The sequence below is a fragment of the Loxodonta africana genome, chromosome 7, assembly GCF_030014295.1.
Source record: "Loxodonta africana isolate mLoxAfr1 chromosome 7, mLoxAfr1.hap2, whole genome shotgun sequence".
NCBI lineage: Eukaryota > Metazoa > Chordata > Mammalia > Proboscidea > Elephantidae > Loxodonta > Loxodonta africana.
Window position 1 is genome coordinate 62847973 of NC_087348.1, and position 27959 is coordinate 62875931.

The 27959-nt window shown below is 42.4% G+C and overlaps 1 protein-coding gene across 3 annotated transcripts; it reads right to left on the reverse strand.

The window, feature by feature from the left end:
- On the reverse strand, window positions 1–27959 carry HTATIP2 (HIV-1 Tat interactive protein 2). Of its 3 annotated transcripts, none has more exons than XM_023550781.2 (6): window positions 27073–27959; window positions 25423–25665; window positions 19036–19143; window positions 5724–5861; window positions 3690–3751; window positions 1–3366 (listed from the first exon to the last, which is right to left on the reverse strand). In XM_023550781.2, the coding sequence occupies exons 1-6, from the start codon at window positions 27175–27177 to the stop codon at window positions 3141–3143; spliced, it is 882 nt and encodes a 293-aa protein (XP_023406549.1). In that variant the 5' UTR covers window positions 27178–27959; the 3' UTR covers window positions 1–3140. The 3 variants fall into 3 exon arrangements, with proteins under 3 accessions (XP_023406549.1, XP_010590489.1, XP_023406550.1); XM_010592187.3 differs by lacking the exon at window positions 27073–27959 and adding an exon at window positions 25928–26105; XM_023550782.2 differs by lacking the exon at window positions 27073–27959 and adding an exon at window positions 26166–26214 and having other exon boundaries at window positions 2–3366.

The window sequence follows — 27959 nt, forward strand, 5'->3', positions numbered from 1 at the left end:
ATTCAAGCTTGATTCAGAAGAGAACATGGAACGAGGGGTATCACTTATGTTAAATGGATCTTAGTTGAAAGAAATTACCAGAAAGATGTTTACACCTGTGTTTTATTGACTATGTAAAGGCATTAGACTGTGTGGATCATAAAAAATTATGGCAAACACTGTGAAGAATGGGAATTCCAGAATACTTAATTGTGCTCATGAGGAACCTGTACACAGACCAGGAGGCATTTGTTCAAACAGAACAAGGGGATACTGTGTGGTTTAAAATCAGGGTGTGCGTCACCATACTTGTGCAGACTATATGCTAAGCAAATAATCCAAGAAGCTGAACTATATGAAGACGAACTTGGCATCAGGATGGGAAAGACTCGTTAACAACCTGCGACATGCAGATGACACAACCTTCCTTGCTGAAAGCAAAGAGGACTTGAAATATTTACTGATGACTACAAACACTACAGCCTTCAGTATGGATTATACTTCAACATAAAAATCCTCACAGCTGGACCAATAAGCAACTTCATGATAGATGGAGAAAATACTGAAGCTGTCAAGGATTTCATTTTACTTGGATCCACAATCAACACCTATGAAAGCTGCAGTCAACAAATCAAACAACGTATTGCATTGGGCAAATCTGCTGCAAAAGACCTCTTTAAAGTGTTGAAAAGCTAACATGTCAGTGAGGATTCAAGCCATGGTATTTTCAATCACCTCATATGCATGTGAAAGCTGGACAATGAATAAGGAAGAAGAATTGATGCCTTTAAGTTATGCTGTCAGTGAAGGATACTGGACTTCCAGAAGAACAAACAATTCTGTCTTGGAAATACAGTCAGAGTGCTCCTTAGAAGCAAGGATGGTGAGACTTCATCTCATGTACTTTCGACATACTATCAGGAGGGACCACTCCCTGGAGAAGGACATCATGCTTGGTATGTTACAGAGGGTCAGCAAAAAAAAAAAGGAAGACCCTTAACAAGATGGATTGACACAGTGGCTGCAACAATGGGCCCAAACATAACATTGACTGTGAGGATGGTATAGGACCAGGCAGTGTTTTGTTCTATTGTACACAGGGTTGCTGTGAGTTGGAATTGACTTGATGGCACCTAACAACAACAGCAGTATCTATTCAAACCATAGAAAGAACATGGGGGTGGGCAGCTGTCATTTCAGTAGGTACTGTTCCAAGCTCTAGTCCCAGAGTTATCTAGCACTGTGCTTAGTTTAACTGCTTACTCAATTAAACTGACTACCAGGCTCTTCATAGTCCTGCCTCACATTCCAACTCAACACTTTACCCTGGCCTCCACCCTCAAGCCTCCCAGTTGGTACTAATCACAAAGAATAACAAAACTGGCCATTGTACTTAGCTGCTTTCAGAGCCCACAGGCCTCAGCATATCTTTATGGGGTCCCCTTCCCATGAGCTGCCTCACTGCTTGGAACCCACATTTGTCACCACTAAAACATTTAGATTCCTGAGTCCAGTGCCAAGGAAACTCTACCTGGCAGGAGAACTATGTTCTGTCTCCTTCTAAATGCCCACATCCCAAGATCCCACCCTGCCCTAGAATATGCCTCTTCTGTGGGTGACTGACATTGGGAATGCCCACTCCGTTTTAAGGATACATACCCCCCAATAAGGGGGTCCCTGGTGGTAGAGTAGTTAAGAGCTACGGCTGCTAAAGGTTGGCAGTTCAAATCCACCAGGCGCTCCTTGGAAACTCTATGGGGCAGTTCCACTCTGTCCTATGGGGTCGCTATGAGTTGGAATCGACTCGATGACAGTGGGTTTTTTGGGTTTTAATAAGGGGCCAGCCTTTATCCTTTAGTGCCTACTAAAGTTTGAAATGTACTTGGCATAATGTAGACCCTGTATAGTTGATTGAATCACACAAATCACTTTGCTTCTTCCAGCCTAGAAGTGAAGGCAAGTTTCACCATCATCCTTTGTTCTAGTATGGAAATTAGCACCATGTGCTCCTTTTGGCCTCGACCCTACCTTCTGCATCTTCCTTTTCTTTTCAATTGTTTTTAATGGGTAGCACTTTCAGCCCTTTGAAGTGTGGTGCCATAGAATTTTACTGGCTATATATTTTGTAGTTAATCATTATAAGAATCCTGGGCCAGAAAGTCAAATATTTCAATTTTTTTCATCCACAGTACATATTCATTTATTAACAATTAACTGGACCTCCCTGAAATATATACATATAGGATGCTCTTGCAGACTGGTTAAAAATACAAATTATGGGATTAGACAGAGCTGGGTTAGAATCCTGGCTCTGCCACTTCCTAGCTTCAGGTCTTCAGCTTTGGGCCCTTGAGCAAGGCACTTAACCACAATAAGCCTCAGTTTCCCCATCTAAGATAATGTGGATAGTGATAACACCACCTTATAAGGATTGTTTGGAGGGTTAAAGAACAAATAACACATGCAATGGCTGCCACTTACCAAGAGCCAGGTATTACCTGCTCTTATATCATCCCATTGGCCAAAATGTTGCCTATCACCACTGAGACTTGGGCATTTTCTAACTGTCTGTGCAGCACCCAAGACTTGTTCATGCATTTTTATTCCTCTATTTAATCCTCTCCATGAATTATATAACCTCAGTTGTGAGAGCCTGTTTTTATTTTATATTCTAAAGAACTAGTAAAGGCAAAATGTTCATTGTACACACTGTATACAATGTAATAGCACTGGGTAGCCTCAGAGACATGTCAACAATTTTAGCACAGAGTTCTTCTGCATAGCACATAAGGTTTACACTGCTGCTGGGACTCTACAGACAAGTGTTTCCAAAGCTGATTTTCCAACCTGTGGCATCAGAACCACCAGGGGACACATAAACAAAATAAGACAGATTCCTATGCCCATACTGCAAACATTCGGATTCAGAACATGAGGTAGGGGTTATGGACCTCTCTTTTTCAAAAGCTCCCTGGGTGTTCTATATGTATGACCAGGCTATAAACCACTGATGTGTAGCACGGTCGTTTCTTGATTGACTATGGGTGGCTGAGAATAGTAAACCAACAGAGTTAAAGCATGCTGACTTTTTCAGACCCTGCAATTACCGATACGGTAGTGGACATTCAAGTCTGCAGTAAAAAGCATTTTCTCTACTGTCGTTATGGTTTGGGAGTGTCATCGGCTTTCCCCAGGGCATAGATGGCCTTGTTGTCCAGCAGTTCCGTCTTCTTGTCGCTTGGTCTCACTGCATTGTTCAGCATCGCTCTCACCACGGTCACCACGGGCACAGAGTGCGAACTGGCCCAAGATTCTGGTAAGGAGCCAAAGAATTTTCTGACCAACCATTCGCCTGGGCGGGATTCTTGCCTGTCACATAGTAGAACTCTAAAGTGAAAAAGAGAGGCAGAAGAAGAGATGGTAAATTGCCATCACATCATAATAGGAATAAGGCTTTATTTGGTGCATGAAGAGGATTTAAAAAAAGAAGGCAGCAAACGCTACCCAGGAGTTCCAGACTATTCTGAAGGTGGTACCACTAGCTCTCTACCCCTCTTTATAAAGCTAAAAAGTGGGTCCTTCAGAGAAACAAATCTCCAGCCAACTTCTTTCATACCTTAGATATCCTAGTTGCCAGCCTCTCCAAGTGAAAACCTAGCCTCTAGGGAATAACCCACAGTGGTGTACTCTTAGGCAGTACGAATACTTACCCAGGCCTAAATATGGAGTAACGATCAAATTGTAATTCTTCAACCCTGGCTTCCACTTCTCCCTGTTAGCAAAAAAAAAAAAAAAAACCACTTTTAGGTTGTAACAAGGCCTGCTTTCTGTAAAACTCAAGAGGGAATAATTTGGGGCTCTGAAGATAATCTACTCCTGCAGGTCTCAATACTACATCAATACTGTCACCCAGAATTCTACATTCCAGAGAGTCTGGAAAGTTAAGGAAGAAATCATTTAATCCTGATACATAGTAGGTAGTTAAAAAATACCTATTGAATGAGTGAATGGCTACATGGTCAGTCTGGTCCTCTGATTTCATAGATATTCAAAGAGATCCAGAGGGGGTAAGTGACATATTAGGAATTTAACCATAAAAGAGTAACCTCCCTTTACCTGTTGCAGTGGAGTTGATTCCGACTCATTGCGACCCAATAAGACACAGTAGAAATGCCCTGTAGAGTTTCCATGGAGTAGCTGGTAGATCCAAACTGCCAACATTTTTGCTTAGCAGCCAAATGCTTAACCACTGTGCCACCAGGACGCCAGCCTCCCTTTGGTCCAGAATTAATGCTGCACGCTAGTAGACATTAACTTTTTTTTTTTTTGGTTTACAGGCAGTTCCAGTGGGTCAGAAGACCCATACATCATCTGTATTACTCACTTCTTGAAAACCGCACAGGATTTCAAAAGACAGTGAGATTATATCTGGATGATGATTTAAATTAAATGTGTCAAACGAGCCATGATTTGTGCCAGGGATCTCTGTAAACAGAAATGCCAGAGAAGCCCAAGCCACTGGCACCTGCAAACGTCTGTGAATCAACAGTCACACGCGGCACACTCTCCTGCTGCTTCTCAGCCTGTTTGTACTATTCCTTTAGCACTTAACCTGTCACACTGTATAATCCTAGCTTTTTTTTTTTTGAAGTGTCAATAATTTTTAGTATATTCATGGTGTCGTGTAGTCATCACCACAATCTAACTTCGCAGGCATCAAGCAGAAGCTGGATGACCATCTATAAAAGGATTTCACACTGGAAAGATCTTCAGCTGAGTGACTGCTCGGGCCCTGCTTCTTAACCTGTGGGCGTGTGAGGGTGCTTCAGGAGGTCCACAAAGGCCTGAGAACACATGGCCCGTCTTCCGGCAGCAGCCATTTACTCGAAGGTGAAAAAATAGAATCCGTGTTGTCACTGAACACGAATATGTGTATTACTGAGAACAGCAAAATGTCCATGAATTTTTTAAAGATAAAACACAAGACTTCTAAGAACGTCAACCTTGTAGCTAGCAGACTGTGTCAGGCTAGATTTCTCCAAATCTCCAGAGTAGGATAAGCTCATTCTCCTCAGCCATTAGGGAAACTTAGAGGAAAAAGTTTAAGAATTACTGCCTCGAGGTTTCTTCCAATGCTATGATTCCACGCTGAAAGTCAAGGCCAGAGCCACCACATCTCACTCCATTGATTACTGGGTAATCAACTGGGGGCAAGACATTGGAAATTCTCTTTCAAATCACTCCTGAATACTAAAAATATCCCTATAAAAGCAGTCCCTGTAGCTATAAAAATGTATAATATAATGCATGGAGTGCTTTTTGATATTGTTATTGTTAGTTGCCACTTAGTTGGCGCCAACTCATGGCAACACCATGCACAATGGAATGGAATGCTGCCCAGTCCTCTGCCACCCCCATTATCTACTGAGGATTGAACCACTAGGATCGATAGGGTTTCCACTGGTTGACTTTTGGAAGTAGATCACCAGGCCTTTCTTCCTAGTGCATCTTAATCTGGAAGCTCTGCTGAAACCTGTTCAGCAGCATAGGGACATAGAAGCCTCCAGTGACAAACAGGTGGTGGTCACTGTGCCTGTGCTGTGTTGGCTGGGAATCGAACCCAGGTCTCCTGCATGGAAGTTGAGAATTCTGCCACTGAAACACCAGTACCCTCTTGTATTACCTAGTGCTGCCAGTTAGCCAGTGTTCTCCAAAGTATACAAAAGATAGAAATGTGCACAAACCTTAATCTGCAGGTACAAAAAATTGCTCGACTTATCGGCTCCTTTGGAGGACAGCAAGTTGAAATGTTTGCACCCTCCAGCTTTTGCCAGCTCTGCAGACTTCAGCACATAATCTCTGTCAACACGAACAAATCCCTCCTGAAGGGGAAAAGGATGTGAGTTATTTCCAAAAAGCTGCAAGTTCATCTTAAAGATTACCACTCAGCTTGGTTGGCAGGCTGGGAGGCCTGGGGAGATGGAAATCTAAATAAAATGCATTCAAGCAGTCCATGAATATCAAGCTTAGACTCTGGGAAAGGCTCCAAGTGTGGTCTTCAGGACAGACATACCAGCTTTAGCAGCAAGGCCAGACTGCGGTGAAAAAACAAGGACAATGACATTGAAACACAGATGCAAGACAAATCCATCAGGAATAAAGGGAACAAGAAGATATGGCTGGGGAAATTGCTTCTAGTCACATATTGCTCTCTCTTTTAATGTCTTTACAATCTTATGCCCCTCCTGCTTTCTCTATTTTCTTTGTCTTAACTCTAAGATAGCAGGGTTTCAGAGAGTGGCTGAGAACACTACCTAAGCACTATGGGAACAAAGTCTAGAGCTAACTCTCATCTTTTTAATTTCCAATTTTTGTGTATGTTTTACAGTACACCTTACGTATTAGTAAGGAGTGTGTCATGGGTTGAATTGTGTCCCTGAAAAGTATCTGCCAACTTAGCTGAGCCATGATTCTCAGTATTTTGTGATCATCTACCATTTTATGTTTGTCCACCATTTTATGTGATTTTCCTGTATGCTGTAAATCCTATCACTATGATGTAATGAGATGGATTAGTGGCAATTATATTGATGAGATATACAAGATTAGATAGTGTCTTAAGCCAATCTCTTTGAGCTATAGAGAGAAGTGAGCAGGGAGACAGGAAGACCTCATACCAAGAAAGCAGCACTGGGAGCAGAGCGCATCCTCTGGACCTGAGGTTCTGCGTGAGATGCTCCCCAAGGAAGGACTGACCTTCCTCCAGAGCCAACAGAGAAAGCCTTCCCCTGGAGCCAGCACCCTGAATTTGGACTTCTAGCATACAGGACTGTTAAGAGAATAAACTTCTCTTTGTTAAAGCCATCCACTTGAGGGATTTCTGTTACAGCAGCACTAGGTGACTAAGACAGAGTATATCCTCAATTGTTTTACTGCTGGGTGCATAATCAAAAAGATACGGAGATTCTTGGTCTAGACTCAGTCCAGTGAGGGTAGCAGCTGGGTCTTTCTTCTTAACTCACATCTTAGCATCACCACACGCACACGGTCAGTGCTCAAAAATTTTTGAATAAATAAAAGGCTGATGACCTTTGAATCTATTGCCTGGAAACAACTTTTAAACCTTGAACTGAAACTATCCCATGAAGTCATCTTTAAACTAAACAACAATTTAGCTCACTTAATAAAGAATGTTTACCTTGAGCACTGCACGCTTTTAAAGAACTATATGAGATTAAATGGACAACAGTAATTCTAAAACACAGAACTTCAAGGGGCAGAGAGTCTTAAGTTAACGGTGGTAAAATGATATGCGCAGAGATAGGGAGAATGATGCCACAATGTCACTTATGTAACCATTGTCCATCATCCACACATATAAAAATTATTGGATGAGTGTATGTTGTGTATAGCTTCACCCCCCCCGCCCCCGCCCAAAAAAGGTTCAATGAAAGGAAAGAAAAGGCGAATCCAGTCATAAGAAAAGAACTAAGTGGAAGTAAAATGGGGAGTGGAGAGGATGAAGCAAAAGACAGAGACTCATTTCTACGACCTCGCTGAAAGACATGGTGTCTTTACCCAGAAAAGGAAATTCCATGTAGTAGTAGCTTCTTGGAACCACCATAAATTCTAGCCTCCTCAAACCAAAGGCAGCTAAAAGTCTAAATTCTAATGAAGCCAAAATTCATAGGTACCTACAATTACATAATGAGGTCTTATAGTGGAGATTCCAAATCTGAAGATTAGATTACTGCCCCAATGATTTTATTATTTTTTTTACTTAACAATTTGCTGTATGGTAGTTATTGATCCTCAGTGTTTCATTTGGTATGGAGACATGTATCTTTCATAGAGTGTTAGAAGGGATCTTGGGAAATATCATGTCCAACCCCTTATTATGTAGATGTGAAAAAAGGCCCAATGACTAGGTGAAATGCCAGCTAGTACCTGGCAGCTGAGAGTGGAGCCCAGATCCTCCTCCCATCGTACCCCTGTTCCTCAGCATCCCATACTGTCTCTAGCTGATGAAAATGACTGTGATGGTTAACGTTGTGTGTCAACTTGGTTGGGCCATGATTCTCAGTGGTTTGGTAGTCGTATGATGTTGCAGTCACTTCCATGAAGAGATTTGATATGTGATCATCTCCATGATGGGATATGCTGTGAGTAGCCCATCAGTTGAGAGGGCGCTTCCTTGGGCATGTGGCCTGCATCGAATATAAGTGGACATTCTGGCAAGGCTCGTGAGCTTTTGCTTGCTTGGATCCTCCAATTGGCTCCTGTTCGTCTGGCCTCCAGTTCTTGGGACTTGAGCTTGCAGCTTACCTGCAGTCTTGCCTGCCGATCTTTGGATTCGTTGATCTTCACAGCCAGTGAGGAAGCCCTGCTCTCTGACCTGCCAATCTGGGGTTCACCAGTCCCTGCAGCTGTGTGAATCAGGAAACCTCTATCCTGATCCACAGACTTGCGACATTCCAGCCCCTACAACTGCATGAGCCATTTCCTTGATATAAATCTCTATATATATTTATATGCTTTACAAGTTTTGCATTTCTAAAGAACTCGGCCTAAGACAACGACTAATTCATAACTGTGGAAGGCAGAATAACGGCCCCTCCAAAGATGCCCGTGTCCTAATCCCTGTACCTGTGAATGTGTTAGGTTACATGACAAAGAGAAATTAAGGCTGCAGCTGGAATTAAGGTTGCTGATCAGCTGACCTTAAAAATAGAGAAACTATTGTGGATTATGCAAGGGAGCCCGATGTAATTATAAGGATTCTTAAGAGTGGAGGAGGAGGGAGGCAGAAGAGGTGGTCAGAGTGATGCAATATGAGAAGGACTCAGCCCATCATTCCTGGCTTTGAAGGGACCTATAAACCAAGGCCACCACCTGTCAGTTTGTTGTACTGTGGTACCTTGTATGTTGCTGTGATGCTGGAAGCTATGCCACCAGTATTTCAAGTGCCAGCAGGGTCACCCATGGGAGACAGGTTTCAGTGGCACTTCCAGACTAAGACAGACTAGGAAGAAAGACCTGACAATGTACTTCTGAAAATTAGCCAATGAAGGCCCTACAGATCAGAGAACATTATTCAAGACTTTGATTACTTACTCTGGATGTATCATCAGGAGGGACCAATTACTGGAGGACATCATGTTTGGTAACATGGAGGGCCAGTGAAGGCGAGGGAAACCCCCAATGAAACAGACTGACACAATGGCCCCAACAATAGACTCAAACATACCAACAATCATGAAGATGGTGCAGGACTGGGCAACATTTCACTCTGTTATTCATGGGGTCTCCATGAGTTGCAGCTGACCTGACAGCAATTAACAACAACAACATGAGTCAGGGAATGTGGGCAGACTCTAAAAGTTGAAAAATGCAAGGAAATGGGTTCTCTGCTGGAGCTTCCAGAAGAGAATGCAGCCCTGCCAGCACCCTGACTTGGGTCCATCAAAACCAAGGTTAGACTTCTAACCTACAGAACTGTAAGAAAATAAATTTGTGTTGTTTTAAACTACTAAGCTTGTGGTAACTTGTTACAGCAAGAGGAAACTAACAAGGATTTCAATTTTAAAACAGGTCCACGTAAATTTTTTAACTTTTTATTGAAGTGTATCATAAATATTGAATAGCTTAATGAATTTTCATAAGCTGAACATGCCTCTGTAACCAGCTCCCAGGTTGAGAAACAGAATTTTACCATTCCCCAAAGCCTCCCTTCTCATTACGCACAAGTTAATTTTTAACTATATCCACTACCTGCAGGGCAGTCTTATTTTTCTGCCTTACTTCATGTAATATAAACTTACCCCTTTAGCCATCAGTCATCACCATCTCCTTTTGTGCTGTATACTTAAAAAAAAAATTTTGTGTGTGTTTTCAGTGAAAGTTTACACAGCAAATTAGGTTCCCATTTGACAATTTCTACACAAATTGCTCAGTGATATTAGTTATAATTTTTCACAATGTGTCAGCATTCTCTTTAATTACTGTCTTGGTCATCTAGTGCTGCTATAATAGAAATAACACAAGCAGATGGGTTTAACAAAGAGAAATTTATTCTCAGTCTAGTAGGCTAGAAGTCCAAATTCACAGCGTCATCTCCAAGGGAATGCTTTCTCTTTCAGCTCTGGAGAAAGGTCCTTGTCATCAATCTTCCCCTGAACTAGGAGCTTCTCCACACAGGAACCCTGGGTCCAAAGAATGCACTGTGTTCCCGGCACTGCTTTCTTAGTGGTATGAGGTCCCCAACTCTCTGCTTGCTTCCCTTTCCTTTTACCTCTTGTAAGACAAAAGTTGGTGCAGGCCACACCCCAGGGAAACTACACTGGATCAGGAATGTGATCTGAGCAAGGGTGTTACGTCCTACCCTTAGTGGTTAACACAGGTAAAAATTATGATTAATAACACATATGAAAATCACAAAATGGAGGACAACCACGCAATACTGAGAAATCATGGCCTAACCAAGTTGACACATATATTTTGGGGACACAATTCAGTCCATGACAATTATGTTCTGGCTTTTCCATTTCCAGTACTCTGATTTCCCTGCCTCCTTATCTTCTCATCTTTAGAGTAGTTATTGACGTTTTCCTTTCGTATAGATGATTTTTTAATAAAAATTTTAATAGCTTTAGGTAAAAGTTTACAAAGCCAATCAGTTTCCCATTAGATAGTTTGTGCATAAAGTGTTCCATGACACTGGCTGCATTCCCCTCAATGTGTCAGCACTCTTGCCATTTCTGCCCTGGGTTCCCCGTTTCCTTTGGTCTGGATTTCTACTCCTTCCTGCCTTCTCATATTTGCTTTTGGACAAATGTTGTCTTTTTGATCTCATATACTTGATTATTCTAAGGAACATGTTCCTATCGGGTGTTACTGTTTATTTTATGGGCTTGTCTATTTGGCTGAAAGGTGTTATTTGGGAATGGCTTCAGTTCCAGGTGAGAAGGATATCTTAGGGCCATAGTCTCAGGGGTTCCTCTAGTCTCTGTCAGACCAGTAAGTCTGGTTTCTTTTGTGAATTTAATTTTTTGTTCTACATTTTTCTCCTGCTCTGTTCGGGACCCTCTGTTGTGATCCCAGTCAGAGGGTTGGTAGTGGTAGCTGGGCACGACCTTGTTCTCTGGTCTTGGCGTCATGTAGGCTATGGTTCATATGGTCCATTAGTCCTTTGGACTAACTGCTCCCTTGAGTCTTTGGTTTTATTCACTCTCCTTTGCTCTGGACGGGAAGAGACCAATATTGTATCTTAGATGGCTGCTCTTAGAGTGCTCCTTGGAAGTGAGGATGGCGAGACATCATCTCACATACTTAGGACATATTATTAGAGGGAACGGTGCTGGAAAGTACATTGTGCTTGGTAATGTAGAGGGTCAGTGAAAAAGAAGATGACCCCTGATGAGATGGGCTGACCCACTGGCTGCAACAGTGGGTTCAAACATAGCAAGGATTGTGAGGATGGCACAGGACTGGGCAGTGTTTCATTCATTCTGTTGTGCACAGGGTTGCTATGATTTGGAATCAACTCGACAGCACCCAGCAACAAATAACAAGATGGCTGCTTGCAAGCTTTTAAGACCCTAGACACTATACACTAAAGTATGATACAGAAGATTATGTTCATGAACTATGTTGTGCCAATTGATGTAGATGTTCCCTGAGTCTATGGCCCTTCACCTTCGAGCCTAGGAACCTCGTCCCGTGAGGTGTCTGGTTATGTCTAAGACTTTTCCATGGCTGTGCCCCTTGTGTGCTCTATTGTCTATATTAATATACATGCAGCACAATATCCACAACCAAACATGTATCTTCCAGGTGGGTGTGCTCTCTTACACCCACCCACACCTCTTTAGCATACCTATCTACCTGAGTATCCATTCGTAGATCACTGTTTGTTAATACTATTGTTACACGATTGTCTATGTTACAGTAATTACCAAAGTTGCCCTTTATTCTTGCGTTCCTCTCAGTATCTTCCTCTGCCTTGGTCATGCTGTGCTGACTTCCTCCATATTGTATATTGCCTTTCCCTTCACCAATATCAACACCTGTCTTCTATCTAGTTAGTAATTTTCTCTCCCTTCCCCTCCCATTGCTGGTAACCACTGAAGAATTTTCCTGTGTGTAAACCTTTTCTTTTTTTTTAAATAATAGTGGTCTCATACAATATTCATTCTTTTGTGATTGACTTATTTCACTCATCATAATGTCCTCCAAATTCATCCATGTTGTGAGATGTTTTGTGGATTCATTGTTATTCTTTATTGTTGCATAGTATTCCATTGTGTTTATGTATCACAGTTTATCCATTTGTTCGTTGATGGGCACTTTTGTTGTTTCCATCTTTTCACTATTGTGAATAATGCAGCAATGAAGATGGGTGTGCATATGACTATTTGTGTCATGACTCATTTCTTTAGGGTATATACCTAGGAATAGGATTGCTGGATCATATGGTACTTCTAGCATACTGTTTTCCGTAGTGGTTGTATCATTTTACATTCCCACCAGCAGTGTATAAGGGTTTCAATCTCCCCACAACCTCACTGACATTTTTTTTTTTTTTTAATTTAGTGCTGTTATTGTTTGGGTGAGATGATGTCTCACTGCAGTTAGATGGTTTTTTAATGGAGCATCATACTTACAGGTAATATTCTTTATTTTGTGTGCCAATCTGTTATTTTGTGACCTAAGGGGATAGTTTTGGTTCAAGGTTTACAGAGTATCTCAGGTCAGTAGTCTCAGGAAGTTCTCTGGTCTCAATTGGTCCAGTAAGTCTGGACTTTTAAGAATTTGAGTTATGTTCTATGTTTTTATCCCATTCTGTCATGGTCCATTTATTATGGCCCTGATCAGAACGGTCTGTAGTGGTTGCCGGGCACCATCTAGTTCTTCTGGTCTCAGAGTAGATGAGGCCATGGTTCATGTAGACTATTCGTCCTGTCAACTAAGTTCTCCTTTCTGTCTTTGTTTTCCTTTTTTCTCTTTTGCTCCTGACGAGTAGAGACCAATAGTTGTATATTAGGTAGCTTCTCGCAAGCTTTTAAGACCCCAGACACTACTCACCTCACTAGGATGCAGAACATAAACTTTGTGAATGGTATTATGTTAATTGTCTGAGTTGTCCCATGAGACTAAGGTCCCAAGCCTTCAAACCCAGAAAACCAATCTCACAAGGTGTTTGGTTATGTCTGAGAAGTATCTGTAACTGTATTATATGAATAAATATGTGTGCACACACATATCTGTACATACACATATACTTCTATTTGTGCACATATATGTACACATCTATACACACACGTATGCCTATACATACATATATGACTGTGTACTCATTTTTTGGTTATTATTGGTGTTGTTGCCAAATTATTTATGTCATATTCTTTAGCACATACATCCTTTTCTCTTGTGTGCCTCTTCGTGGCATCATTTACTTTGGTCGAGCTGTGCTCATTACACCCACATTCAATGGTATTGTGTTGCATACTTTGAAATGCAATCCTAAACATCTGACTCACCAACCTGCCTTACACACTGCTGTTCCTTTTTAAAATCAATGTGAAGTAAACCAATTTTAATATTCAGCATATCCTGACAGAGTGAAGCAATTTTCCGCAGAACCATTCTCCAAATTGAGATTTTATGTATGCCGCAAGTTTGCCAGGGAAAACAATCCAAACCTTTATAGAAAAATTCTAAAACACTGAAGATTTTTCTTCCACTTCTATTTCTTCCCTTCACTCCAATTCACCAGAACTCTGATTTTAATAAGAGATTCACTCTCTATAATAAAATTACATTGTAGACTAATGAAATAAATTCCTTTAAAAAAATTCTTTAGCACTATTGCTTGGAAGGATTATCATAGTTGTCTCTGTTAAAATCCTTTTTCTTTTATCAGCTTCTTTAAAAAAAAAAAAAAAGGGGAAAGATTCAGCCAATCACAGCTCTCTAGACCGACGCTGTCTCTGTCACTAAATCCAGGGCCGGTAAAGGGACAATTTGATTAAACTGAGACCCTAATTTATTTGGCTTTAGTTCTGGATCAACCTCTCCGTAATAGAGTGCTGTCGTCTCCAATTGTTTGATGAAAATTAAAGTGACATAAATACCATGGGACTTTTTCAATCTGATTAGTCAGCTAAGGCACATCAATACCACTCCAGCCATCAGACGCTGGCGTCCTTCTTTTCACCAGCCTCACCAACGACTGACAACCGCTCCTTGAAGGACGAGCACCCACGCTGCTGCAGAGATCCCCACACTTAGCCCATCAGCCCTGCTCAATGGGCCCTGTTGACAAGGTGCCCATACCTTTCTCTGTTGCTGTTCTCCGGACAAAGCTAAATATTGTTTTATTAGCAATCAATGGCTGTTAATCCAAAATGATTTCGCAAATCCCCTGAGCCCTCAAGCTGATTATAAATATGCGTATTTCCAAACCCACTAAATTTTGAACTTCACTTCCCCTACCCTGATGCATGGCCTTTTAGCTGATGAATGAAACTCAAAAAGCAAAGGGGTCAACAGCTTTCAAGGACTTAGAAATCAAACTTATATGTGGATCCTAGTGACTAACTCAGAGATATCAACACACCAATTTTCTTTGGAGTGAAGAAGATTCAATTTATAGATAGAAGGGAGCTATCTTTAAAACCTTATTAATAAGAAACAATAAAAACAACACACTACCCTGTATCCAAGAAATATATTTTTCAGAAAAAACATATTTACTTTCCCTAACCTTGTGGCAGGTAGCCCTGGTGACGCAGTGGTTAAGCATTTGGCTGCTAACCAAAAGGTCTGCAATTGGAATCTACCAGCCGCTCCTTGGAAACCCTATGGGGCAGTTCTACGCTGTCCTATAGGGTTGCTATGAGTTGGAATCAACTTGGGGACAATAGGTTTTAGCCATATTTCTGCTTCAGATTCCTTCTCTTCCAGTTCCTTTTCAATCCAACCCTATAAATTAGTCCAGGAAACAGAGATGCTGACAAACAATAAATGGAAAAATCTGAGACCCCAGTTGTTTGCATCCTGCAGGGCATCTCTATAGTATTTAATGTACGGTGGCAGCAGCTTGATTTGGGTTACAGAAAGAGCTCTGGATAGAAAAATAAAATCAAACAGATACTGACGATTCCTGGCTCAATCCTAGCATTTTCACTAAATCTTTCCATTTGGAGTATTCTTTATATTTCGTAGAGTCAAAGAATTCTACAGTTGGAAGGTCTGATGGTGTCACCTTCCTCTCAGTACAGACAAGGAAGCAGTGACCCACAGAAGCTAACCAGAGTACCCAAGGTCCCACAGCTCCCTGGTATCCAAACAGGGCTTATGATCTAGGTCTCTTGAACTAACCAGGACCGCTCCAGTTCACAAGGCCCCTTCTAGACATCAAATAAACAGTAGGGACTAGAACAGGGCTTGGCAGAGATTTCCTGAAAAGCATCGTACTGTACTTTCAGTTTTGTAGGCTTGCTTTTGTTACATCATAGCATAAAACAGCCAGAGATAATACATAAGATAATCAGCGTGGCTATTTTATATTTTAATACATAAAATAATGAGCTTTACTCATGGGCGCTGGAATTTAAATTTCTTGTATTTTCAAGTGTCATGAAATATTTGTCTTTTGAATTTTAAGAAAACACTTAAAAATATAAAAACATTCTTAGCTTGCAGGCCCTAAAAAACCGGCAGTGGACTGTATCTGGCCCATGGGCCATAGTTTACAAATCCTGCCCCTGGATTAGAAGGCTGTATCATCAGAATCAGAAGCCATGAGAGTCTAATGATGTATAATGAATGTTACAATGGTGTACTAATCACATGGCCAACACTGTCCACTCGATAGAATCCAAGAACCTGGACTGCTGGGGCCTGCTCCTAATAGGTGAGGACACAAAGAGGTGAAACCACACTAAACCACCTCAAACTCACTAACCAGATCCCTCACAATACAAACAGGGGGAGTGCAGTATTCTCAGTGGCATCTGTGAGTCTGCGCTCTTCACTCAGGGTCAGTGTAGATCTGATTAGCAAAGGGCACTTCAACCCTCACTTTCACTCAAGTCAGTCCCTAAAGCAAGGTGAGAATCAGGAGGGCTAAGACATCCCAGTGCTTCCTGAAAGCAGATCCAACAAGAGCAGGGCTGGCTACATCAGAATCTCCTAAGGAGTCTGCCCAAAGTACGGATTCCAAGCTTCCAACCTCAGAGATTCTGACAGGTCTGGATAAGGGCCAAGTCAGGGAACCACTGCATCGATGAGACAACTGTGGTCTGTGAATGTGAAAAGAAAGATGAGCATCTACCCAGCTACTGCTGAAGGAAATGAAGAAAGCTAATAAACTTCTCCCTAGTGCCAGTTTCAGCAGAAATCCGGGTGTGCTAAGATCATAGGGAAGGAAGCTGGCTTCTCAAAAGATTTCAAGACTGAAACAGACACCCTGAATTCCTTCAAGTTTCTTTACTGGAAACTCAGACTGCTAAGGCAAAAATGTGGGACGTTTCAGATACAAAGCAGGTACAGAACGACACTAGGCTTGCCACTGGCTTTGTAGTACCCCTCTGATGAACCAACCACCTGCTGAACTCCCTCCTACACAGAGCGCTGCTGACCCAGCACACCAGCTGGGGTGAGCTTGGAAATCCATAACGCCCTTTCATATAACTATTTTTACCCAGTCACTCATGAATTGTCACCTCTTTTAAATTGCCTGAAGTGATCACAACCTCCAAACTTTACATTTCATCCGATCTAAATTAGTTTAGCACGGCTCACATACTTTGGACATGTTATCAGGAGGGATCAGTCCCTGGACAAGGACATCATGCTTGGTAAAGTAGAAAGTCAGTGAAAAAGAAGACAACCCTCAATGAGATGGATTGACACAGGGGTGCAACAATGGGCTCTAGCATAACAATGATTGTGAGGATGGTGCAGGACCGGGCAGTATTTTGTTCTGTTGGACACAGGGTTGCTATGAGTTGGAACCAACTTGACAGCATCTAACAACAATGACAAGTTAGTTTCAGATTAAAAAAATAAATAAAACTTTTACGGAGGAAAAGTTACTTTCTGTCACTAATCTCTTAAGCAATTTAAGCCTCAAAAGGTTTGCACTTGGCTATTAACTGAGAAGTTGGCAGTTTGAACCCAACCAGCGCAGCTGTGGAAGAATAGCCTGGCAATCTGCTTCCACGAAGATCATAGCCAAGAAAACCCTATGGAGCTCAGTTCTACTCTGTAACACATGGCGTTACCATGAGTCGGAACCAATTCTATGGCAATGGGTTTGGTTTGGTTTTTATTTCTGAGACTATACTTGGCTTACCAGTCTTGTCCCTTACTTACTCATTAATTACTTTTTGTATCGTCAAACTGATTTTGAAGGCGAACAAAAGGGTGCTGAGTAGCCTGAGGGATGGGGGCCCATCCCCATTTAAAAAAAAAAATTCTGAAAAAAATACTCTGGATAGCGAAGACACTCAATTCCTCTGATTAAAATTGCATTACACAATTTGAATGCAACAAAGCAATCCAGACCTTTCCCTGGAGCGCTCTATAATGTGATTTGCCTCATGTCAGGAAAATCAACTGCTCCATGCCTAATGCAGAATTTTTATTTTGCTGAGTCACCACCCAAATCAGGTTGGCACCTGAGACAGTGAAACCTGCAGTGAACTAGAACAAAAGCTTCTGTACTTTTGGAGGGCATACCATCGTGACTGTCCCTGGGACAGAAAAAGACTGCACTAGCTGCGAACAGGAAAATGTCCCTTTCTAGGAGAGGTTATGTGCCAGTTTCTGAAAGAGTCAAACGCCTTGATAATCTACACTTCCCAGCACAGCGCTCCAAGGCCAGCTGTGTCCCAGGGTGCACATGTAGAACGACAGAGGGTTTGCAAATGCATCCCTATTGAAAGCATAAATGAACACCTTTGGATCACCAGGAACAGATAAGGAGGCCCAGGTAAATCCATCTTAGCCTGCCTATTTGGTTGGTATAAACCAGGAGTTCTTAACCATGTGCTCCCCTAATGATTCCAATGCACGGGCCTGGCTTACAAACTACTGGTGAGCCCCCAGGGCTGAATCGTGGTCCTGCATATTTAATAGGTATGTTCAGCTCCAGCAAGTAAATTCTGCCAAAGGGATAAACTATAGTAAAGGTATAAATAAGATATATCAACACTTGCCCAGGATCTACGTAGTAAATGAAGACTTCTAACTATGGAGTAAACTATGACTTTTGGACAGGGCTGACTCAATTTAGAACATCATTAAAAAGAAAATAAACTGTGTGTTAGAACAGTGCTGCGTCAATTCAGGCTGAGTCATCACCGGGGTTGAGTCATCGTTGGAGGCTGAGTCATCGCTGGAGGCTGGCTAAATCGTGCCTCTGTGTTCCCTCTATCCCAGAAGTTTAAAGCTTGGCAGGAAAATAAGTTGAAGCAAATCACTCAAGTAAGAGAGAACAGTTCAAGTTTAAAATATTTAAAAAGGGGGGGAAGCTTACTGCTAACAGCACAAGTCAGTTCCTTTTGCTCAAATGTAATGGTTTGCCTTAGGGGTGGTGCAAAAAGTTAACTGAAAGGTTGAAGGTTCGAGTCCACCCACAGGCACCTCTGAAGAAAGGCCTGGCAATCTACTTCCCAAAAATCAGCCATTGAAAACCGTATGTAGTACAGTTATACTCTGACACACTTGACTCGATGGCCAATGGTGGTGGTGGTAATGGCTTGTCTTAGTCAGAGGATGCAGCGACAACAATATTGGCAAGAAGGAAGATCGTATAAATACTTATCATGTCTCCAACACTCAGGCCTGAAATCAAGGATTACTTTGAAGGAAAGATGAATAAACATCAGTACTATTCAAACTACGGCAAGGTTAGGGCAGCGCACGGCATTTTAAACGATAAGAGCTTATTTACATCTAACCACTGCAGCAGGTACACAGAAAGGGTAAGCAAGAAAGGAATCATTGACATAACTGGCCAGCAAGAAGAAAAAGACTTTTTTTCCTTACCGCCCCGGCTTTTCTTCTGGTGGTGCCCAGGCAACAGAATCCAACATCGTGACCTTGAAAGACGGATGCATAGTCATCCAACTTTTCAAAGTCTACCACTTCTTGGTTCTAGATGACAAAGAGATAGTTGTATATAACTTTATGTTATTAAAAGGTAGACAAATTTGCAAAAGGACAAATATTGTATAAGACCACTATTATAAGAACCGGAGAAACAGTTTAAGCAGAGAAGAAAATACTCTTTGATGGTTTCGAGAGGGGGAAGGGCGGGTGGGAGGAAGGGAGAGGGGTATTCACTAATTAGATAGTAGATAAGTTTCATTTTAGGTGAAGGGAAAGACGATACACAATACAGGAGAGGTCAACACAAATGCACTAAACCCAAAACAAAGAAGTTTCCTTAAAAAACTGAACACTTCAAAGGCCAGCATAGCAGGGGCGGGAGTTTGAGGACCATGGTTTCAGGGGACTTCTAAGCCAACTGGCATAAGAAAATCTATTAACAAAACATTCTGCATCCCACTTTGGAGAGTGGTGTCTGCGGTCCTAAATGCTAATAAGCAGCCATCTAAGATGCATCAATGGGTCTCAACCTACCTGGAACAAGGAAGAATGAAGAACACCAAAGGCACAAAATAATCATGAGCCCAAGAGACAAAGAGGAGCTCATAAACCAGAGGCTACATCAGCCTGAGACCAGAAGAGCTAGATGGTACCTGGCCACAACTGATGACTGCCCTGACAGGGAACTCAACAGAGAAACCCTGAGGGAGCAGGAGAGCAGTGGGATGCAGACCCCAAATTCTCGTAAAAAGACCAGGCTTAGTGGTCAGACTGGGACTGGAGGAACCCCGGAGGCCATGGACCCCAGACCTTCTGTTACCCCAGGGCAAGAACCATTCCCAAAGCCAACTCTTCAGACAGGGATTGGACTGGAATAGGGGATGGAAAACGAGACTGGTGAAGAACAAGCTTCTTGGATCAAGTCAACACATGAGACTATGTTGGCATCTCCTGTTGGAAGGGGAGATGAGAAGGCAGAGGTGCCCAGAAGCTACCCAAATGTACACAAGGAGAGAGAGGGGAGGGAAGTACTGTGCTATCTCATCAGAGGGTGAGCAATTAGGAGTGTATAGCAAGGTGTATGAGAGACTGACCTGATTCGTAAACTTTCACTTAAAGCACAATTAAAAAAAAAAGACAAAACAATGCTCTAGATTTAAAGGATAAATCACAAAGCCGTAACCTGGGCCATATAATCTTGATTCTAGAGACAGTCCTATTGTTGTAGTTGTTAGGTGCCATTGAGTCATTTCCAGTCATAATGACCCTATGCACAACAAAACAAAACCCTGCCCAATCCCACACCTTCCTCACAATCATTGCTATCGTTGAGTCTATTGTTGCAGCCAGTGTGTCAATCCATCTCGTTGAGGGTCTCCCTCTTTTTCACTGACCCTCTACTTTACCAAGCATGATGTCCTTTTCCAAGGATTGGTCCTTCCTGATAACATGTCCAAAGTACATGGGACAAGTCTTGCCATGTTCTGAGGAGCATTCTGGCTGTACTTTTTCCGAGACAGATTTGTTTGTTCTTCCAACAGTCCATGGTATACTCAATATTCTTCACCAACATCATAATTCAAATGTATCAATTCTTCTTTGGTCTTCCTTTTCCACTGTCTAGCTTTTGCATGCATATGAGGCAATTGAAAATACCATGGTATGGGTCGGGCGTACCTTAGTCTTCAAGGTGACATCTTTGCCTTTTAATTCTTTAAAGGGGTCTTTTACAGCAAATTTGCCCAATGCAATGTGTCTTTTGATTTCTTGATTGGTACTTCCATGGGTGTTGATTGTGGATTCAAGTAAAATGAAATCCTTGATGACGACAGTATTTTCTCCGTTTATCATGATGTTGCTTATTGGTCCAGTTGTGAAGATTTTTGTTTTTATGTTGAAGTGTAATCCATACTGAAGGCTGTGGTCTTTCTTTGATCTTCATCAGCAAGTGCTTCAAGTTCTCTTTGCTTTCACCAAGCAGGGCTGTGTCATCTGCATATCATAGGTTAATGAGTCTTCCCCAAATCATGATGCCAGGTGGTTCTTCATATAGACCAGCTTCTCAGATTATTTGCTCAGCATACAGATTGAATGAGTATGATGAACTAATACAACCCTGATGCTCACCTTTCCTGATTTTAAACCATGCAGTGCCCCCTTGTTCCTGCCTCTTCATCTATGTACAGGTTCCTCGTGAGCACAATTAAGTGTTCTGGAATTCCCATTCTTTGTAACGTTATCCATAATTTGTCATGATCCACACAGTTGAACGCTTTTGCATAGTCAATAAAACACAGGCAAAGATCCTTCTAGTATTCTTTGCTTTTGGCCAAGATCCATCTCACATCAGCAATGATATCCCCCTCATACCACATCTTCTGAATCTGGCTTGAACTTCTGGCAGTTCCCTATTGATGTACTGCTACAACCATTTTTGTATTATCTTCAGAAAAATTTTACTTGCCTGTGACGTTAATAATATTGTTTAATAATTTCCACATTCTGTTGGGTTACCTCTCTTTGGAATGAGCACAAACATGGGTTTCTTCCAGTCTGTTGGCCAGGCAGCTGTTTCCAAACTTCTTGGCATAGACAAGTGAGTACTTCCAGCACTGCATCCATTTCCTGAAATGTCTCAATTGGCATTCCATCAGTTCATGGAGCCTTGTTTTTCACCATTCCCATCAGTGCAGCTTCAACTTCTTCCTTCAATAGCATCTGCTCTTGAGCAATATGCTATCTCCTGAAATGGTTGAACATCAACCAATTCTTTTTCGTACAGTGACTGTGTATTCCTTCCATCTTCTGTTGATGCCTCCTGTGTCATTCAGTATTTTGCCCACAGGACTCAATATAGCAACTCTATGCTTGAATTTTTTCTTCAGGTCTTTCAGCTTGAGAAATGCCTAGCGTGTTCCTCCCTTTTGGTTTTCTAACTCCAGGTCTTTGCACATTTCATGACAATACTTTACTCTGTCTTCTTGAGCCGCCCTTTGAAATCTTCTGTTCGGCTCTTTTACTTCATCATTTCCTCCATTTGCTTTAGCTACTCGATGTTCAAGAACAAGTTTCAGAGTCTCTCCTGACATCCATTTTGGTCTTTGTTTTTTTTTCTGTCTTCTTAATGGCCTTTTGCTTCCTTCATGAATTATGTCCCTGATGTCATCCCACAGCTCATCTGCTCTTCGGTCATTAGCATTCATTGTGTCAAATCTATTCTTGAGATAGTCTCTAAATGCAGGTGAGATATACTCAAGGTTGTACTTTGGCTGTCATGGCCTTGTTTTAATTTTCTTCAGCTTCATCTTGAACTTGCAGATGAGCAATTGATGGTCTGTTCCACAGCTGGCCCCTGGCCTTGTTCTGGCTGATGATATTCAGCTTCTCCACCTTTCCTTTCCACAGATGTGGTCTGTTTCACTTCTATGTATTCCATATGGCACTGTCCACGTGTATAGTTGCTGTTCATGTTGTTAAAAAAAAAGGTATTTGCAATGAGTAAATTGTTTGTCTCGAAAAATTCTATCATGTGGTCTCCAGCATCTTTTTTATTATCAAGGCCATATTTCCCAAATACCAATCCTTCTTGTTTCCAACTTTTGCGTTCCAATCACTGATAATTACCAATGAATCTTGACTGTATGTTTGACCAATTTCAGACTGCAGAAGTTGGTAAAAATCTTCAATTTCTTCATCTTTGGCATTGGTGATTGATGTGTAAATATGAATAATAATCATATTAATTGATCTCCCTTGTAGGCATATGGATATCATCCTATCACTAATAGCGCTGTACTTCAGAATAGGTCTGGAAATGTTCTTTTTGATGATGAATGTGATGCCATTCCTCTTCAATTTGTCATTCCTGGCATAGTAGACCATATGATTGTGCGATTCAGAATGGCCAATACCAGTTCATTTCAGATCAAGGTTATGGAGTGTCTTGGTTATCTAGTGCTGCTATAACAGAAGTACCACAAGTGGATGGCTTTAACAAAGGGAAATTTATTTTCTCACAGTCTAGTAGGCTAGAAGTCCAAATTCAGGATGTCGGCTCCAGGGGAAGGCTTTCTTTCTCTGTTGGCCCTAGAAGAAGGTCCTTCTCATCGATCTTCCCCTGGACTAGGAGCTTCTCTGCACAGGGACCTCGGGTCCAAAGGACATGCTCTGCTCCTGGCACTGCTTTCTTGGTGGTATGAGGTCCCCCACTCTCTGCTTGCTTCCCTTTTCTTTTTGCCTCTTGAGAGATAAAAGGAGGCACAGGCCATACCCCAGGGAAACTCCCTTTACATTGGATCAGCAATGTGATGTGGGTAAGGGTGTTACAATCCCACCCTAATCCTCTTTAACATAAAATTACAATCACAAAATAGAGGACAACCACACAATACTGGGAATCATGGCCCAGCCAAACTGAAACATTTTGGGGGGGACATAATTCAGTCCATCACACAGAGACAGTCCTGTAACTTTGGGCAATTCACTCGACCGCTTTGTTTCGTTTACCTGCCCCCTCCACACCACTGTTTTCCGTGTGTCTGAAAATGCTGACAGGTCTACCCACTTAACACCAAATTTTGCAATCTCATTTTCTCCCACCAAGAAGCAATTAACCTGAATTCAAAATCAACAATGCACTTATAGGCCCATGCTACAAATAACTGAACTAGGAGTGATCCAGATTTCTAAAGTCAGGTTCAAGTATAAAGTTCTCTATGGAAAAATAAAAGATCTTTCTATATCTTCCCAGGAGGGAGCCAATATGGTATAACATGGGGACGAGGGATGGTATTTGGAATGTCAAACACTTAGGTTCCAATCTTGGCCCTGCAACTTACTAGCCATATAATCATGGCAAAGTCTTTTATCATATGCCTCAGTGTTTTCAGTTGTAAAACATGGATGATAATTTTTCCTTCAGTCCAATCCATGGACCATCTACGTTAGAATCAACCAAGGGGTGCTTGAAATCCCTAGGTCCCTCCTCAATACTTCCAAATCAGATTTTGCACTTTTAACAGATTTTCGGGCACACTGAAATTTAGGAACCTTCACCTAACCTTGAAGTTTTTTGGGAGAATTGAAGAAGAAAATTTATGAGAGGTTCCTATCATCTAGGAGTTCAAATAAAATGTTGGTTTCCTTCTCTATCATCAGCTCTTTCAAAAGAATTGCCTGGTACCGTACACAATGCTGAAGAAAAACAGCTTTTCACTAAATACCCAGTCAAAAGATATGCCACCAAAACTTGACTCTCAAAGCACAGGACTCAATTTTACTAATTATCAGGAATATCTGACACAGCCCATGAAGCCAGACTATGAAAACAACAAATGACCTGCTCAACAGGCAAATCCTGATAGGCCAAAGACATACATGACTGAACATGGCACTGCAGGAATCACAGAAGATTTTTTTACATGACCATTTGTTTTTTGAAATGTTCCTCCTCTGAAACCTGTGGGACCAAGTTCAGTAGTTACAATGTCTCAGGATCACACCATACTGTTTTATTTGCTGCAGTTCACAGATAACTCAGTTTAAATGGAGAAAGGCATCTAAATGAAGCTTAGACTCAGCTGCTAGCAGAAAAGCTGGACGCTTGAGTCCACTCAGAGCTGCCTTGGAAGAAAAGCCTCGGGATCTATTTCTAACAAAGCATCCATTTAAAACCCTAAGGAGCACAGCTGCACTCTGACACATATGGGATCTCCATGAGCAAGAGTCAACTCAAGGGCAACTGGGTTTTTTTGTTCTTTTTTTAATCACCAGATCAAAGTCTGGTGTATCATTTGCTTAACCACGAAAGCATAATTTACAATGAAGTAAATATTCCATTTACAGACACAAGTCCTGGGAAGTCAGGCAGGGTAAATTCTTTTAAGTGAATAACTCCACCTTTCACTGTCACAGACCTTTCCCACATCTGCATTTTCAGATTCACAGACTTCATTTGTGTGGAGTGGGCAAGTAAACAAAACAAAGCTGTTCAGCAAATTGTCTAAGCTTATAGGACTGTCTCTAGATTCAAGATGGTAGGGCCCGAAAACAGAGCTTCTCTCTATCTAGCCAGCCCCCATACTGCCTATGCACCCTTTATAAGGGTCAAGACAGGGAAAAGGGCTTCACCCAAGGCCACACAGTGATGCGGTGGCAGACCTGGGCCAAAATCCAGGATTCCAGCTTCCAGTCAGGGCTCTCACAGACCAATCGTGGCCAAACTCTGACCACCTCCCGCTACCTTGACCACTGGTGACCACTGGCCTTTACATATGAAATTCGTTCCTTCGCAGAGTCACTGAGAGTTCCAGCTCAAACACTCACCACATTTTTATAAGCTTCCTCCTCGAAGGTGAGCTTCCTCCGCCCAATGAGCGTGATTTTGGAAAACAGGTTGTGTTCCAGTATTTCTTTTAAGAGCACTTTGCCAGTTTCCCCGCTGGCGCCCAGAATAAAGACAGACTTATTCTGCATCCTGAAGTCTTCCCGAAGCTTAGGTAGCATCTCTGTCACCGAAGGAATGTTAAAAGATGACCTGTCCTCGCCCCTGGAGCAAGGGCTGTTTATCTGTTTGGGAGGAAAAAAAAAAAAAAACTAGTGCCAACTCGTTTGGGAGGAAGACACGGTTATTTTCCGTAGTTTGTTATTCTACACCGTCTGAGCCCAGGAGAAAGTGCTGAGTCACCTCGGGCGGGGCGGGCACCGCACCTGCGCCAACCCGCACATTGGAAAGGGTCTGGACAGGAGGGCGCATCCAGGTGACATAAACGGAGGGAGCCACGAGGTCCCTTCCCCACGAAGCCTCCGGGTTCGGCCCATCAGGACCCACCTCCTCCCCGCACAGGAGTCCGACGAGGGGTTCCCTGGAGCCGGCCCCCGACCCTGAATCCTCCTGCCGCAGCAATAGCAGGGCGGCCACCAGAGCCGCCACAGCCGCCGCGATCAGCCCCGCGGCCCCGGACATTTGGGCAGCACGCCTTCTCCGCGGATCCTCGCCCCTCGCCCCAGCCGGCGGGCGCCCCTCCCCAGGTCTGCCCAGGGGTGGGAGGCGGCCACTCCGCGCCCACCTGGCCAATCTTCCGGGTGACTTCGTCGCGTGCCGCCCCGCCCCGCCCAAGGAGGCGGGACCTGGGGAAGGGCCGCCCGGCAGAGCCGTGCAGGGGCCACGGTGCCGCCGTGAGGGCGTGAGAACGTGCGCCCACCTAGTACCCAGCGCTAAAGTCTCTTCCTAAATGTTGGGGATTTTCTTCTTAACACTACCGGCGATCTTCTTAACACCACCTAGGCTGAACTCACCCGCATCCAAGGCTTGATCTTCACTGGCGCCCCAGACCTCAATTTTCAATTGTATATTGGCCGTCTTCATCTTAAACTCACTCTGTCAAAAACGTAATTTAACCCCCCCACACACACTTTCACCCCTCCTTTCTCCAATCAGAAATCTGGCTGTGCCGTTTGACCCCTCTCTCCTTCCTTTTCCACGTTCCAGATTAGCGATTCTGTCCTATCGTTCTATCTGCCTTCAAATATTTCTCTCATGCTCTCTTTATTTTTATGCCCGCTTCCACTACCGTAATTCCAGCCCTTGTTATATTTCACATGGGTTTGCACTACAGATCACTAAATCAAACACAGGTAAGCCCCTACATACCTTCTTACTGGTTAATCCGCCGCTGCTCACCAGTATAACTGGTCTCCCTGCCCAGGCATACTAACCACTGAATGTACTAAATACAATGCTGAGTACCTTACATACAACGTTTCAATTTTCACAAGTCCCCTCTGAAGTAAATAATACTATAATCCTCATTTTACAGATAAGAAAACTGAGGTTCAGAAAGGAAAGACACTATAGCTTTGAGAGAATCAACCATTATTATTAATAATTTTTATATCATCATTAATTATTCCATTTCCTGGAACTAGAGTGAAGGTCCCAGCTTAAGCCTAACTAAGACTCTGAAATATCCAAACCTGTTTATCCACCTGCAGGATAGCCTTCCACCCAAAGTCTACTTGCAGGAGTCTGAAGAGCTTCTTGGGAGAAAACACACTCAAAGAAAAGAAGAATCCAGGCATGCAAGTGCAAACCAACAAGAGATTTAGTCATTAAAGGGAGAGTGATTCAAAGACAATGTGGTATCTGTCACTTGACTTTACCTCCTGACCCGTATTAACTTCTGATGAGCCCATGTAAGAGTCCTGTGATGAGCAGGAGGGACTTGAAACTGAAATATTCTTTCACTACAGAATAGACAAAAACTTCAGCAAGACACTGGGGAACAAGCAGCACGGCTTGAAGGACCCCTTTGAGTAAAGGAGAGGTGAAAGGGTATGATTTTTTTTTCTCCCGAAGAGAACTTCCTGCAGCTTTAACCTCTCAAGGAATTCAGAACCTTGGCCTCAGGAAGACAGAAACAGAGCGATCAGTGAGAGAAGTTTTGCCAAATAACAAATATGAGATACACTTCCAAAAAACATACGCATGCATTTATAGGGGAGTAGTGTGAATTTTAGTGTGAATATCTAGGAATAGTAGCCAAAGGAAATTCAAACTGACAAGAGAAATTACAGGCTAGTGAAAAGTGGGGAAACGCAGATTACAGATTATTTTATGATTCCCAATACAAGCACTGATTAGAGTAACGTGCAGAGAGAGAAAACAAAAGTTTGGTTTCTAAGGGTGAATATGTGTGTGTGTCTGTGTGTTTACAGTGCAGAAAATAAACCAATTCGCCTTACACCCCTCAACTCTTGAATGTGTGTTTGACCAACGCAGAAAAACTAAAATCAGTTTCAGTTTCACATCCCTCACAACTCTTGGAAGCATCAGGACGCTTCATTAGTTGAGGCTACAAAGC